At 34.5% G+C, this 16,268-nt stretch overlaps 1 protein-coding gene across 4 annotated transcripts in view; it reads left to right on the forward strand.

The window, feature by feature from the left end:
• Positions 1 to 15,750, forward strand: part of LOC100913746 (zinc finger protein 883) — a 57,180-nt gene extending 41,430 nt beyond the window's left edge. For 3 of the 4 annotated variants that reach the window (XM_031947306.1, XM_031947304.1, XM_031947305.1), the window contains exons 3-5: positions 6,897 to 7,023; positions 9,195 to 9,308; positions 12,720 to 15,750. In XM_031947306.1, coding sequence (XP_031803166.1) covers positions 6,897 to 7,023; positions 9,195 to 9,308; positions 12,720 to 15,079 — 2,601 coding nt within the window. In that variant the 3' untranslated portion in view covers positions 15,080 to 15,750. Of the gene's footprint in view, positions 1 to 942; positions 1,157 to 6,896; positions 7,024 to 9,194; positions 9,309 to 12,719 lie in introns of all 4 variants that reach the window. The other variant, XM_031947307.1, reaches the window with a different exon arrangement.
• Positions 15,751 to 16,268: the final 518 nt, after the last annotated feature.

Raw genomic sequence — 16,268 nt, forward strand, 5'->3', positions numbered from 1 at the left:
CCCCTGTGACTTGCCAGATTCTTTAGTTGTTTTATTACCCTGTTTCCAGAAACCCACCATAACCTTAATTTTCATTATAATAACTTATATTTGCATATTTATTTATAAATTATTTTTCCACAGTATCCCTAATCCAATAGATATTATAAATATTATCCTATTTTGCTGATGGGGAAACTGAGAGTTATGGAGGTTAGGTGGTTTGTCCGTGATAGCCAACAATCAGTATAATCTTCTTTTTTTCAGTATTGAAACCCTTCATCTCTGGTCATCTTTACTAACTAATTGTACTGTATCTACTTATAAAACCAAAATTAAATTTAGTAGGTAAACTCATAAGGTGATATAGTTAGGTACCTAATATCTATATCATAAGGACAAAATGGAGCTATTGAAGATAGGATAGCAGAAAAAGGCCAGGAGTCAGAGTTGATTATATTCTGAGTATTATTTAGCTATGTGGTTCCATTTTGGGGGGGGTTTGTTTTAAATGGCCTAATATATACATAAATGTGTATGTATTACATGTAAAAGCCTAAATAGTAGTAATCCTTTTACTCACCTTTGCTAATAAGCTCCTCATTAGAATAATGGATCTCCTCTTTCTCACTGAATATTACATAGAAGGTTGAAAAATAACAAGGTTCAGAAATCATACTTTTTTTGGCTTATGAACCAGAAGCCCATTTAAGCATGTTCAGAATATACTACTATATCATGGGAGAATTTGTTAGCTATATTGTTAAAATTAAGATAATCTCCTGCTTTGCCAACTATGTGAATGTAAATGAAATGGTTTTAGGATGGTTTTAGATGTATGGCAGGACTAGCTCTTAGTAGCCAGCATGGGTTCCCTATGTTCACAGTTTTTTTATTGATAAGTCAAAGTTATTTTCTTGTTTCCAATGTCCTGACACAACTCCCATTTACCATATTTTTCAGATTACTGAAAATGCTTCTACTGTGATAATTCAGTGTTCCTTATGTCCTCTTAAACAAAAACCTGGATGAAAGAAATTACATCAAAACCTGAGTAATTAGAAAGGAATAAAAACAATAGTCTCTCATTTTGTGAGAGAATAGAAGTCTGACAACTGCACCTGATCTTTCCCCCCCCTGGCATGCATTTTATGGAATCTGAAAGTTGTATCTGATTGTAAGTACTATTTCTGAAAGAGGATATGTAGAGAAGTAAGTGAACTGCTAGACATAAGAGTTATGAGATTTGAATTCCATTAGCTGACTTTCTTGGAATAATCACTTTACTTCTCTGAGCCTCAGTTTCCTCATTTGTAGAATGGAGATAATACTTTTATTGACTACTTAAAAGGGTTATGAGGAAATTGCCTTGTAAATGTCTCAGAGCACTGTGCAAATGTGATCTGTCTCTGTCCCGCCTTCATCTTTCTTGCAGGTATAAGAACGTGAATCATTTTTCTGCATTTATTTTGTATTTTATCCTTTGCCGAACTCATTTTCATAATTTAAAAAAAAATAGTCCCTTGCATTTTCTAAAAACACAATTATGCCCTATGTAAGTAGGGATTATTTTAAACTTTGCCAGTGTTTACCCCTTTGATTTTATTTTGATTCATTGCCATTCACTGCAGGCAGTCTAGCATTTTTGTCTTTCCTGTTATCTTTCCAGAATCTTGCTGCCCATACAAGCTCACCATAAATATATATTCTGTATTCCCTGTTCAGTACATTCTTTCTATGGATTCAAAGGATTCTAAAACTATCTTTTTGGAGGATTTTGTCTTATCCAGTATTCTTCCAAACTGGAAAGTAGTTAATATGAATAAAGTGATGTGAGAGAGAAATGGTTGGGCAGCTAGGTTGCCTAGTAGTAAAGTATTGGGCCTAGAGTCAGGAAGATTAATTTTTCTGAGTTCATATCTTACTGTGTGACCCCAGGCAAGTCACTTAATCTTTTTTGCCTCAATTTCCTCATCAATAATATGAGCTGAAGAAGGAAATGGCAAACCACTCCAGTATTCTTGCCAAGAATGGGGTCACAAAAGGAGTCACAAAGAGTCAGACACCACTGAAAATCACTGAAAAACAAAACCAAATAATAGTACAGGTCACCAAAACAGGGAGAAGCTATACACTGGTGTCAACTCAAAAATGGGAACATGGCTTCTGAGAAAAGTTTTCCCATTGCTTCCTTTTGATGCCTTTAATTGAATTATAAATGATGTTGGGAAACTGAAGGATTTAGGAGTCTTAAACACCTTCACCTTAATGGTTCAGCAGAGTCTTTTAGATGGCCCTGGGAATAGACTGAAGCATGAATATCCTAAGCTAGCTAGTTGAATTGCATGCCAGAGTGAAGTGAAGCCTTGAACTTGGGTGGATGTTAAGGAAGTTAATGGTCCCTGCCCTGCAACATTGTCAACTGTAATTTGCCAGTTAAGCAGACATTTTTCAAGAGTGTACAAGGATCTGTGTTTAGCCTTAAGGATAGAAAAATCATAAAAGTTCATAAATATATTTCTGTGCTTGTCTCTTTCTTATCTTTTTAAGTTTAGATTCCTGTTAGTTGGATAGACAGATTAGAAATGGCAAAGTGGAAGGAACATTCTTTGAGCAAAGAACATTCTTCTAGAGCAATTCAATAGTTTATATATATAGAAGGTGACACTTTACTGAATGCTTTCCTCACCAGAACCCACTGAGATAATTTTACAGATGATGATGCTCAGAGAAGTTAGAACACTGGGAAAGTGTGACACTTATGTCTTGGAAATAATGTAACTAGGCTAGAACTTGACTTCAAGTTTTATTATTCTTTTTACTATAATATAGTTGCTTGTCAGAATTGTGAGGTTCAGATAAGTTTGTATATAAATTGTCATATATAAGTATAAACCATTATTAATATTTTTTTTTCTCATTCTTAAACAGGACATTCATTTTTCCTCCATTCCTTTAATAAACCTTAGAAATACTATTTAATCCTCTTTTGTAAATATCAGCTCTTTTCATATGCGTCATTTTAAAACCAACTTATTACTTTGATGATTCCTGTCCTTTGCCCCATCTGCCCACTATTTTTAAGAAATTTTTAATTTAGATGAAGAATCTGAAGATACACAGTTGAGAAAGATGCATCTAAATTAGGGCAAGTTGGCATAGAGGAATGCTTGCTTGATATTCACAGTACAAGTGAAATGTCTTTTGTATGACTCTTGCCAAGGGTGCAGGTTAAAGCCCATTCACATTTTACCTATCATTCCATGCATTCCTGTTCTGTCTCCTATAAATCCATGACAGAAAGTGTACCTAGCTCATCTGAGGCCTTCCTCTAGGCCTTGTAATATTTTTGTGGGTACCAGATCAGCCCCTGGACTGTCCTGCTGTCACAACACAAGCAGTCGCCACATTCAGTCAGCAGACTTAGACCACTTTTTTCACATTGATCAGAAGCCTACAATACCATTTGCAATTCAATTCACTTTAGTCATTATTGATAATTTAATGCTGGCAGCTTATGTCTCGCATACATTTCTTCATTACACTTTGGGTCACTTGCAGTATTTATTCTTAAGATTCGTGATGTGTTGTCGTGTCACGTCTCAGGGATGCTGGTATTAAAAAAATGGGAACTACTATCATGGAGAGAATGGTGGAGTTTCTGAAATGGCATAGTTTCTCCTGTTTGTGTTTTTTAAGTATTATATCAAGAGTTTGTATGAGAAAGGAAGTCATGTGTCAAAAGCAAGGTAGAAAATCTTGCACTGTTTTTTTTTTTTATTTTGTTTTGTTTTAATAATAAAATAAGGAAGACCTCTGGCTCACTGAATTAGATTTCTCAATGGAAGACATATTAGGATAGACAAGAATAAAAATGCAGGGATAGGCTGTAGTCTGCTTAGATGAAGAAATATTCATATCAGCCAGACCATGTACTCATCAAAATATTGAAATAGGTACCATGTAAAAATACAAATCAATTTCTTAGGTACTTCTGCCACTCACACTTGTACAGTGTTTTGAGTGATGAAAATTGTGTGGGGGTGTTTCATTATTGAATTTTCTTTTTAGAATTTATGTGATTTTAAAAAAGCTAATCAGATCATAGTAAAAGATACACAAATCCCCCTCTCTTTTTAGCATTCAACTTTAGTAAAACTTTTTTAAAACTATTGATAGCACATTGATTTTTTTTTTTTTTTTTTCAGAGAGTAGGGTGGTAGCACCTGAATGGTTTTCTGTCTATACACATCCTGCAGTAGTCTTCTCGGACAGTTCCCACCCATCTTTCAGTCATTCATGGTTCCCATGAGTCTGCTTCTTAATAGGGAGTTTAATCTCTAACAGTCTTGAGTGAATCAGGGAACAAATATTTATGAAATGCCTACAACATACTAGGCACTGTGCGATTATTGTTCCCCTTGTACAGAGAGAGAAACAGGTAAAATGACTTGCCCAGGGTCACACAGCTGAAACTAGATTTGAGTTATGGATTTTCTCACTCCAGGCACCATCATTCCATCCATTGCTACCTTGCTGCTTTGGATTTATAAACTATCTATACTTGGAAGGAGTTGGGTGAAGATCAAAAGTCCTCATTAAATTTGATAACTTTAAACAAGTATTAACATGTGTTCTGTAGAGGGTCACAGACAGTGGGGGAACTCTGGGTGAGGTATAAGACCCTTCAGCCCAGAGGGCACCTGCTAACAATGTCTGGTTCCGCTCCCATCTCCCCTAAGGGCTCTCGGCCTTCCTGAGAAGTCAGGGGGTGGTGACAACCTGTGTTGTGATTGAAGCAGAGGGATAGCAGGTGGAAGAGTGATACCAGGTGGCAAACTACATACAATAGCAAGTTGTTTATGTGGTCCCACATGGGCAATATATACTTGGCGCATACCCAGTGTTTTTGTTACATAAGGGTATGAGGGTATAAAAAGGGGAAAGTCTTTAGAATAAATGGACTCCATTTTTCTACCATCCTTGGGAGTCCTGCCTCATCACTTCTCTACTAGGAAGGTATATATACTTTTTTTTTTTTTTTTTTTTTTTTTTTAATTATAGTAACTTTTTATTGACAGAATCCATGCCAGGGTAATTTTTTTTACAACATTATCCCTTGCACTCACTTCTGTTCCGATTTTTCCCTCCCACCCTCCACCCCCTCCCCTAGATGGCAAGCAGTCCTATATATGTTGAATATGTCCTAGTATATCCTAGATACAATGTATGTGTGCAGATCCAAACAGTTTTCTTGTTGCACAGGGAGAATTGTATTCAGAAGGTAGAAATAACCCGGAAAGAAAAACAAAAATGCAAACAGTTTACATTCATTTCCCAGTGTTTTTTTCTTTGGGTGTAGCTGCTTCTGTCCATCATTGATCAATTGAAACTGAATTAGATCTCTTTGTCAAAGAAATCCACTTCCATCAGAATACATCTTCATACAGTATCATTGTTGACGTATATAATGATCTCTTGGTTCTGCTCATTTCACTTAGCATCAGTTCATGTAATTCTCTCCAAGCTTCTCTGTATTCATCTTGCTGGTCGTTTCTTACAGAACAATAATATTCCATAACATTCATATACCACAATTTACCCAGCCATTCTCCAATTGATGGGCATCCACTCAGTTTCCAGCTTCTGGCCACTACAAACAGGGCTGCCACAAACATTTTGGCACATACTGGTCCCTTTCCCTTAGGAAGGTATATTTTAATCATCCTGGCGTAGGGGCTCTAGAAAGCACGGTACATTTTGTCACCCCAACTTGGGGGCCCAAGAAAGCAGGACGCAACACTGTTCCATACAAGAAAGGTGTTATTCTAAGTATGTGAGATATAAGTATGAGAGTGAGCACAAAATCTTCATTATGATAAAGGAAATGTACAAGTAAGTCTGACACAAGGGAGAAGGGGATGTAGGCAAAAGAGAAATGCATGCAAAGTGTGGAAGAACTTTGCATGGCCAAGGATGTAGGTATTCCTTTCCTCACCCTCTCCTTTCCTTCTTCCCTATCTTTTCCTTCCCATTTCTTGCCCTCCCTTCTTCCCTTTGAATCCTGAACTTCCTTCAAGGCTCATTTCCAGTGCCAGCTACTATTGAAATAATTTCCTGAGATGTCTCATTTGTTGGCACTTTTTCCCTTCTCAGATGTTGCCTCGCGTTTACTTAACTTGTTGTATGTTATTGTAAGCTCCTTGAGACATATTTTGGATGATCCCTGAATCTTGAATTAGAAGACCTAGTCTTGACACTTTTTGACACTTAAAGTACCTATGTGAACTTGGAAAAAGCACTTCACTTTTCTGGATCTTAATTTTCCTATCTAGAGTGAGGTGATTGAACAAAAAAGGTTAAGATTTCTCTTTTCATTCTACATTTTGTGAGTATAGGATGGGATTGGGGAAGAGCTAATATTCTAGTTGGTTGGAACAGAGAATACCTTAGAATAGACTATTATGAAGTAAAAGTAGTGAGTTAGTTGGAAACCAGTGTGTAGTGGGTGAGTAAGTATTTGCTAATTGGTATTTTCTGTAGATAATAAGGGACTGCTAAATGTTTTTGAATTGGAGAGTGACAAAGATCTTAGTATTGGTGAGATAATTATGGCAGGTAGGGGGAAGAATATGCATTGGAAGGGGAAACACAGGAGGCCAGTTAGCAGTCTGTGACAATAATTAAGGTAAATGGTGATAGGGCCTGAATTATAGTGGTAACTATTTGATGTTGAAAGTGGTGAAAACTTGAGCTTCAGATTTCTTATTAAGTCACTGAATATATTTTATGTCTCCACTTGTTCTAGGAGACCAATGACCCTATTCCTAGGGATATGAGCCATATCCCCAAATTTCTGTTATCCCCCAAAATATTGAGGTGGTCCCTGAGGTAGCAGAAATATATTGTTGTTTCAGGAATTGGTGTCCTTTGAGGATGTAGCTGTGTATCTCACACAGGAGGAGTGGGGACTTCTGAATTCTGCACAGAAGCAACTCTATAGTGATGTGATGCTAGAGAATTATTGGATTCTTGTCTCCCTAGGTAAGAAACAATTTTTCTTGGAACCCTTCATAAATTATTACGTGTGTGTGTATGTGTATGTGTGTGTGTGTGTATGTGTATATATATATATATATATATATTTTCCTTATATTCTCCATTGTTGTGTACTCCCATTTTCATTTTTGATAGCTGTGTTTTCCTTTCTTTTATTATTTACTGCTTGTTTATCAATTTTATTGGTCTTTTTAAAAGTTTCTTTGTTGTTTTGTTTTGGTTTTTTGCTAAATAATTTGTTCTCTTGCTTTCTATTTCGTTATTTTCCCTTTTAATTCTGATGAATTTTTATTTGATGTTTGCTTGGAGTATATTGATTTGTTCATGTGAAAAGTTCATTATTATTTCAAAAGTTCATCAATTTCCTGATGGCATGCTTCTCAAGGTTTTGAATAATGGATGATGCTCTTGAGCTTTCCCAATGACCATTGTGTTTGTTCTTGTGCTTTTGAGCGTGATGTTTTCAGCCAAGTTGTCAAATGCCTTCAGTGAAGATGAACATGATGTCAAAGCTACTGCGCTGATGATAAATTCTTCAACTTGAAAAGACCAATACTAAAGTGAACCGGGGGGGGGTGGAGATTGGTGCGTGATTTTTTTTTTTTGTGTGTGTGTGTGTGTGCATGTGTGTGCTTGATGAACAAAACAGAATTGAAGTAACTCAAAAGAAACGTGAGCTGTGCAGATTTAGAGGCTTCACCTCAAATGTCCACATGTACTCTATGTTTCTGAATTGTGGTAGAGCATTTCGATCTCGTTTTGGTCTGATCAGCCACAGTTGGACACATGGGAACTTGATTCTAACATAGTGATATCATTTTGGTCCTTTTCAAGAATGAAAGACAACAATCATCAGTTGATTTATATTTTTATACTAATTTTTAAACTGCAAACTTAATTCATTTATCTTTTCTTTTTCTCCTTTGTTCAGGTGTGTAAATTTACTTCTGAGAACTGTAGTTACAGCTCTTAAAATTTTGGGTGATAAATTTATGTTTTATTTTATATTTTGACTATCTCTATAATTTGTCCTTTGACCAGAGTTTATTCAATAATTCCCACCCATACCCATTTATATATTCATATTTTGATATTTTCTTGTTTATTATTGTGCTGTATCCTGTTAATTTAGTATTGATGTTTTCTGTTTCAGAATTTATTTGTATTAGAAGATGCTTGATTTTTATGAATGTCCCACATGTATATGAATAAAAAGTACATTTCCTGTTTTCCTCATTCATATTTAGATTTTTCAAGATTACTCAAACCTGTACCATTTCTTATTTTTCTCTTTATTAATATTCTTCTAGTGGGGTGTTGAAATTATCCACTATTTTCTTTTTTTAATTCATTTTGTAGTTGATTAAGGATTAAATATCCTTTAAATATTTAGTTGCTATGTTGTTGACATGCATTTAATATTGATAGTTTTTTGTTGTCATTGGTACTTTTCCACATCATATATTTCTTTGAATACTTTTTAATTTGAAGTCCAGAGAGTAACATGTTCACTGTCAGACAACTAGTCCTATAGAATCAGTCAGAAGTCAGAGAGCCAGAAATCACAATATTCCCTCCAGTAATGCAGTTCACAACCCCTCCAGTCCTGCCCTTCATTTATGAGTCTCCAACTTGTCCTCCTGCAAACCAGTCATAGGGTGACTGTGGGAGCCAGAATAGTCTTTCTTGTATTTTCTTGGCATTGTTTAGAAAACAGAAAAGCTCTCTACTTCTCACTCTCAGGACTGGTTCAGCTCATCTTTTTTTTTCTAGTCATATGCAGTTATCTCTATGATGTTTTTGCATGTGTTTATCCCTGTTTATACTGTATGAACTGAATATGTTGTTTCCCATTAGAATATAAGTTTCTTGAAAGCAAGGACTATTTCATTTTTTTCTTTGCATTCTGTGCACTTAGTAAATTGTGCAGCACTTAGTTTTCTTTGCTCACTTCCAAACAGCTTAGTTTCATCTTATCTTGCCATGTAATTCATTAAGTGTAGCTATTTTCTTAATTCTCATAGGTTTTGGGGGATGTTATTTCATCATTTAATTCCTTAAATGTTTTATTCTATTTCCTTTGATCTTTCATATCCTGAGGAAGTTCTGTTTTTCTGACACAGAAAACCACATTTCATTTTCTTTCCTATAATCAGGATTTCCCATCTCCAAACCTGAGATCATCTGCCAACTGGAACAAGGAAAAGAAGCATGGGTCTTGGATATACAGGTGCCTAAGGAACGGGTGCTCTCTAGAAATACCTACAGAGGTGAGTCTGTGAGAACCAGTTTCATTGAGGTTAAAAGGTAATATCACTTAGCACACAAGTAATAAATAATAAATAATAAAGGATATGATTTTATAGCACTTAATTGTCGGTAATATAAATACTGTTATTCCCATTTTACAACTTAATTAACTGAGGCTTAGGGAGGTGATTTACCCTTGGTCATGTAGTTAATAAACGGCAATGCTGGAACTCTAATGCAGATTCTCTTATACCAAATCTATTGCTACTTCCATTCTACCCCATGCCACCCTTGTTTTTGTGTCCTTGGATCTATGATGTCACCCACGTGGGTATTCCCTCTACTGTTGTTAATTGTAATTATCTATTCTTTATCACTCTGTGTATTACTAGACCATATTCTCCCATAAGTCATCCAAAGAGATATGCTAAGAGGCCATCTTCTAGGATTTTATGTTTCATGGATACTAGTGCATTGCCCAAACTTTCTGTTTTCTCTCTAGCTCTCAGAACATGAACAACTCAACATCTTTTTCTAATTATTCCTTTCTACATTTTACTTATTATACCACTTACTGCACATAGATTATCACCAAAATAAGTTGTAGCCTGCTTCCAGCCCACTGTGCTTCTTTCCGTAACCCTTTGTGTCACCTACCACTTTGATTCTTTGGAGGATGAAGTGTTCTAATATTGTTAATCACAAAACAATGCCAATAGAACATGTAAGTTTTCATATGTAGTGCACTAGGATAATGTTTAACATTGTTAAAAGCACTTTGAAATTTCCTAAATGCCATTTTAGCTCACTCTCTTGACTCTATTCAATTTTAGGTCTATTTTATTATCTGCAATTCATGTCCCAAATAAATGAACTAATGTACTATTAACTCTGTGAACTGGCCAACTTCATTTCATATTCAGTAGGAATTTTTCATCCATTAAGATTTTGCTGTGTGGATTATTTGGCTGATCTCTCTTGAAAAATCTTTTATCTCATTGAGAGTATCCTATGATATTCTAGGAACTGATGAATTTTTAATCAAAATATATCATCTCCAAATAGGAACATTACAAAAAACTTCATCTGTAGGACATTTGTCTTTTATAACTTGTATAAGATATTTTCCATGACAGTAGTGGAGTGGACATTATCTCTCTGTTTTATGCCTTATTTGATGATAATTAGAGGGATACTCTGAATATTTATCTATGTGGTTGTACTTGTCAAAGAATCTTATATGATATTACTATGTGATTAATGTTCCGTCCCTCTTTCTTTCTCTTGTTGGAGGAGAACCTTTAAGGCTGAATTTTCTTAGATCCATTTTTTATAACAATAAAACAAAAAATAGAGCTTATTCATATTCCTTCTTGTTGTTAGTCAGTTGTATATTTGTAAAGATACAGTTTTCTTTAAAGAATTGTTTGGGGAAACTTGATAGTTTCAGTATATGTATAGATTATTTTCATAATCCTTTTATAAAGGCAGTTTAAGTAGATATAAAGGTTATTAGTTATTGGTATTCTCCTCATTGCTTTTTTGGTGGGGATTATTGTGATTTAAAAAATTATTTTGTCCTTCCTCTACCTGAGATGTCTTCTAAAATGATCTCTCTTGCATTTACCACAGTCTCTTGCCTACATCTTTTCTTCTCTCCTCAAATCTCCCTCTCTCAGCTTAGAACCTTGTCATATATCTTATTGAAAAATTAAGGACATTCTTATCTCATATCACCCAAATATCTCCTGCCAGTATCTCTTCCTTTATCCTTGTCTTGCATAATGAAGGGGTTCTTGTCTCTGCTAACACAAACCAGATGCTGTGTAAAAATTCACTAAGGTTATTTATTGATACTAGATTTAAGTGAATCCAAGAGTTTCCTAATCAGGACCAGAAACTGATTGAGGATCTAAATTGGTGATCAGAGATTTCTAAAGTAGTTGTTAATGTATGACCATTATAATGGTCTAGGAGCATCTTCCAAATCAGGAACTATGGTTATTCACATGTTTGGCACAGGATCAGAATGAGTCTGGGAAGTTGAAAAGTACAAGTAGTTTGTCATTGATTATGTGGTTATTGGTCATTAGTACTCCTTAGCCTAAATGACTCCACATTGGAATCCTGTCACTTATAATTACAATATTATATTTTTTTTAAATCACAATTTATAATTTTCTTTTTAGTCTTTCTTTAGGGAGGGATACTATTTTTCCAGCAGTAATCAGTCCTTCATGTAAGAAATGATTCATTTGGACCTCTGCTTTATTCCTACCAATATTCATCAATTTGATATTTTACATAAGTCATATAAGGATAATTAGATAAGATAGATTTTTATAGTAGGCCTTTATAATGGATCTCGAACTTTAATGTAATGTTCAATACTTGTTTATCAATTATGAAGTTCACTTGCACATCCACAAGAATGCTTTCAAAAATATCTCCATCCTATTTTACTCAAATTCCATGTCCAGCATGGATAAGTTCCTTGATTCTATGTTGTTCCCCAACTTATTTTTGTACCTTCAGACCACTTTCTCATACCTAATATAAGCAGGTGACATGACCAATTGGAGATGACTGGATTGGTCATTGGAAATGACTCTTTTGGTGCCCATCTTAATTTTTGTTCTCAAAAACAAAGTCTATCAACCAACAAACTTCTGTATTTTACCATGCCTTTTTTGTATCATTTCCTTTAAAAATAAAGTCCTGGAGACCAGGGGCATCTCAGATAGTGAGGAAAATCTGAGGTCCATTTCATTAGAGCATACCATAGGCTCTTTATTAAAGTTCCATTGCTGCAAAGCTTTGCCTCAGTTTTTTTTATTGTAGGTTGAATAATTTTAAACTTCACATTCATACCTTTTCCTAAGTTTGGCACTTCTGATACATTGCAAGTTCCTCTCCTTACATTTAACTTACTTTCCTAAATTCCCTTCTTAACTTCCTGAACTATATTCAATCCACATTTTTTAGTGATTTTCATTCTCATTCTTCCCTCCAAAAACTACCTTGTATACATTTTGTATATATTCTATATAGTTTTATGTTTATATATGTTGTCTCCTTCATTAGAACATAAACTTCTTGAAGACACAGGCTATCTCACACACAGTCTAGCATATAATAGGTCCTTAATAAATGTTTGTTGATTAATTGACTGATTTCATTTTTATTTTACTTAGTCTAAGAATTCTTTGAAGCGTTTCCTAGTTGGCTTTGCTGAAACCTTGTCTTTTTATCAATTATTTAACCCCTAGGATTCCCTTCAGACGAACTTTTTTTTTTTAACTAGGTAGTTTCTAATGTTTTTGAATTTTTATGTTTTGTTAAAACACTAACTTTAAATTAATATTTATTTTATAATTTATTTTCCTAATGTACAGAAATGGATATATTATTGTATTGTTTTGTATTTTCAGGTTGTAAGTTCAGATCTGAGAACAAGAATTTAACTTTAAAATCAGAAATCCAGGAGAAGGTTAAATTAAATGAAAATATACCAGACAGATCTCAAAGAAATGTATTTGAAATACCTGAGTTTGGTGCACTCTTTGAACAGAACATCAATTTAACTAGTCATATAAGAACCTCCAGAGAGGAGAATCAGCTTGAATATATTTTACACCAGAGAGGTCCCGAGTCAGTAGAAGTTTTCCATAACAAAACAACCAAAGAAGAAAGAAGCCAAGAATATAATGAATTTGGTAAAACTTTTTATTGGAGCTCAAAGTTTATTCCATATCAGAGAGTTTCTATGAAGGAAAAGGGATATGAATGTGTTACATGTGGCCAAAATTTTTCCCAGCTTTTGGCTCTTACTGAGCATCAGCGAAATCATTGTAAAGGAAACCACTATGAATGTCAAAATTGTGGCAATATCTTCAGTCAAAAGTCAGAATTCATAAGACATCAAATAATCCATATATCAGAAAAACCTTTTCAGTGTAATGATTGTGAAAAACTTTTTGGTCATAGCTCACATCTTACTGAATTTCAGAACATTCATACAGAGGAGAAACCTTATAAATGTAACAAGTGTGGGAAAGCCTTTGATTTAAACTCAAAGCTTATTTTGGATGTAGAAAAAGCTTTCTATGAATGTAATGATGGAAAAACTTTCACGCAATTGTCAGGTTTTATTAAGCATCAGAAAATTCATGCTGGAGATGGCACCTATAAGTGCAATGAATGTGGAAGAGTCTTAAGCAGTAAGCTACATCTTATTGAACATAGCAGAATTCATACTGAGAAATCTTTTCACTGTAATGTATGTGGGATAATCCTAAGGAGCAGGTTAAGCCTCATTCAGCATCTCAGAATTCATACTGATGAGAAATCTTTTCAGGGTAATGAATGTGGAAGAATTTTGAACAATAGGTTAAGCCTTACTCAACATTGCAGAATTCATACTGGTGAAAAGCCTTTTAAATGTGATGAATGTGGGAAAGCCTTCACTCAGTTAATAGATTTTGTTAATCATCAAAGAAATCATACTGGTGAGAAACCTTATGAATGTAAGGAATGTAAAAAAGGCTTCACTCGACATTCGGTCCTTATTCGACATCAGAGAACTCACACTGGAGAGAAGCCATTTAAATGTAATGAGTGTGAAAAGGCTTTCAATAGACAGTCAGTTCTTAATATACATCAGAGAGTCCATACTGGGGAAAAGCCATATGAATGTAATGAATGTGGGAAAACCTTCTGTCGGAGTTCCACACTTAGCCAACATCAGAAAATTCACACTGGAGAGAAGCCGTTTAAATGTAATGATTGTGGAAAACGCTTTGGTCGTAGCTCCCATCTTACTGAACATCGGAGAACTCATACAGGGGAGAAACCCTATAAATGTAACAAGTGTGAGAAAGCTTTTAGTTTAAACTCAAAGCTTATTCGACATGAGAGGGTTCATAATGGAGAGAAACCTCATGAATGTAATGACTGTGGGAGGACTTTTACACAGTTGTCAGGTTTTATTAAGCATCAGAAAATTCATACTGGAGATGGCACCTATAAGTGCAATGAATGTGGAAGAATCTTAAGCAGTAAGCTACGTCTTATTGAGCACAGCAGAATTCATACTGGTGAGAAACCTTTTCAATGTAATGTTTGTGGGAGAGGTCTAAGAAGCAGGTTAAGCCTCATTCAGCATCTCAGAATTCATTCTGGTGAGAAACCTTTTCAGTGTGATGAATGTGGAAGAACCTTAAGCAGTAGACTGAGCCTTATTCAACACTACAGAATTCACACTGGTGAAAAACCTTATAAATGTGATGAATGTGGAAAAGCCTTCACTCAGTTAATAGGTTTTGTTAACCATCAAAGAAATCATACTGGTGAGAAACCTTATGAATGTAAGGAATGTAAAAAAGCCTTCACTCGACATTCGGTCCTTATTCGACATCAGAGAACTCACACTGGAGAGAAACCATTTAAATGTAATGAGTGTGGTAAGGCTTTCAATAGACGTTCAGTCCTTAATGTACATAAGAGAGTCCATACTGGGGAAAAGCCATATGAATGTAATGAATGTGGGAAAACTTTCTGTCGGAGTTCCACACTCAGCCAACACCAGAGAATTCATACCGGAGAGAAACCATATCAATGTAATATATGTGGGAAAACCTTCAGGTGCAGCCCTTACCTTACTGTACATCAGAGAGTTCATACTGAAGAAAAACCATATGAATGTAATGAATGTGGAAAAGCCTTCAGTTTGAGCTCTAGGCTCCTACGACATCAGAAAATTCACACTTCAGAGAAGTTTACTGCATTATAAATTCCATGATGTTAGGGGCTTTATAGCTCTCAGTTCCGAGAGGTATTAATTTTCAGTGTTCTATAATACTATCCTGCACTGAATAGGTTCTCTGGTAATGATCGTTTTAAATGTGGAAAATCGTCCTTCAATCAGTTCTAACTTCATTAGTGAAAAAAATTGATGATTGTGAACTTTGGAGGCAAATAAATCATTTTATTGATATATTTTGGTTTTACATTATATATTTACAAATTATGCCCACTTTGTGAGATGTTTCTTGTAACAAAGTTAAATAATAAAATAAAATTAATGATAGTGACTTCAAGGGAAAATTCATGCAAAATTTCACATCTGCAATACTTCCACCTCTTAAAAAAAATGAACCAAATGTTTTCACTCCTGCTCCACCCACTGAAAAAAATTTTAAAAAATAAGTTTTTAACAATTATGCATAATTCAATAAAACATTCCCTCAATGGCTATATGCCAAAATGTGTCTTGTTTTGTATCCTAAATCTATTATCTCTCCAATGGATAGGACATTTTAACGTATTCCTTTGGAATTGTGAATGGTTGTTATAGTGATTGTAATTCTTGGAGTTTTTTTCAAGTGTTATTAAAATGTACATTGTTCTGGTTCTTTATTATTTTTTACAAAAAACATTGAAACTGTTCATTTTTTATAATGTTGATGTTATAATACAAATTATTCCTGTTTCTTTTCACTTCATTCTGCATCAATTCTTAAAATGCCTTTTTAAAATCATGTTTCCTCATTTTTTATAGCATAATAATAGCAGTGGATTATATTCATAAACTAAAATTTAATCACAGCCATTCCTCCATTCTCTCAGTTTTCCAATTTTTGCCATTACAAAAATTACCCATCAGATTTATGGATAGGAGAAAAATTCATCACTAAATAAAACATGTAGAGGATCTTAGAAGATAAAATGGATGGTTTTGATTATATAAAAAGTTTCTGTACAAACAAATCTTTTTGTTTCTCAATACAAATATGTGTAAAGATACTTTTAAACATTCATTTTGCAAGATTTTGTGTTCCAAATTTTTTCATTCTTATCTTCCCTCCCTCTAAACCCCCCGTATCAAGCAATCTGATACAGGTTATACGTGTATAATACTTTTAAACATATTTTCGTATTTGTCATGTTATGCGAGAAAAATCAGACCAAAAGGGAAAAAA

Source organism: Sarcophilus harrisii, chromosome 1, assembly GCF_902635505.1.
Source record: "Sarcophilus harrisii chromosome 1, mSarHar1.11, whole genome shotgun sequence".
NCBI classification, from domain to species: domain Eukaryota; kingdom Metazoa; phylum Chordata; class Mammalia; order Dasyuromorphia; family Dasyuridae; genus Sarcophilus; species Sarcophilus harrisii.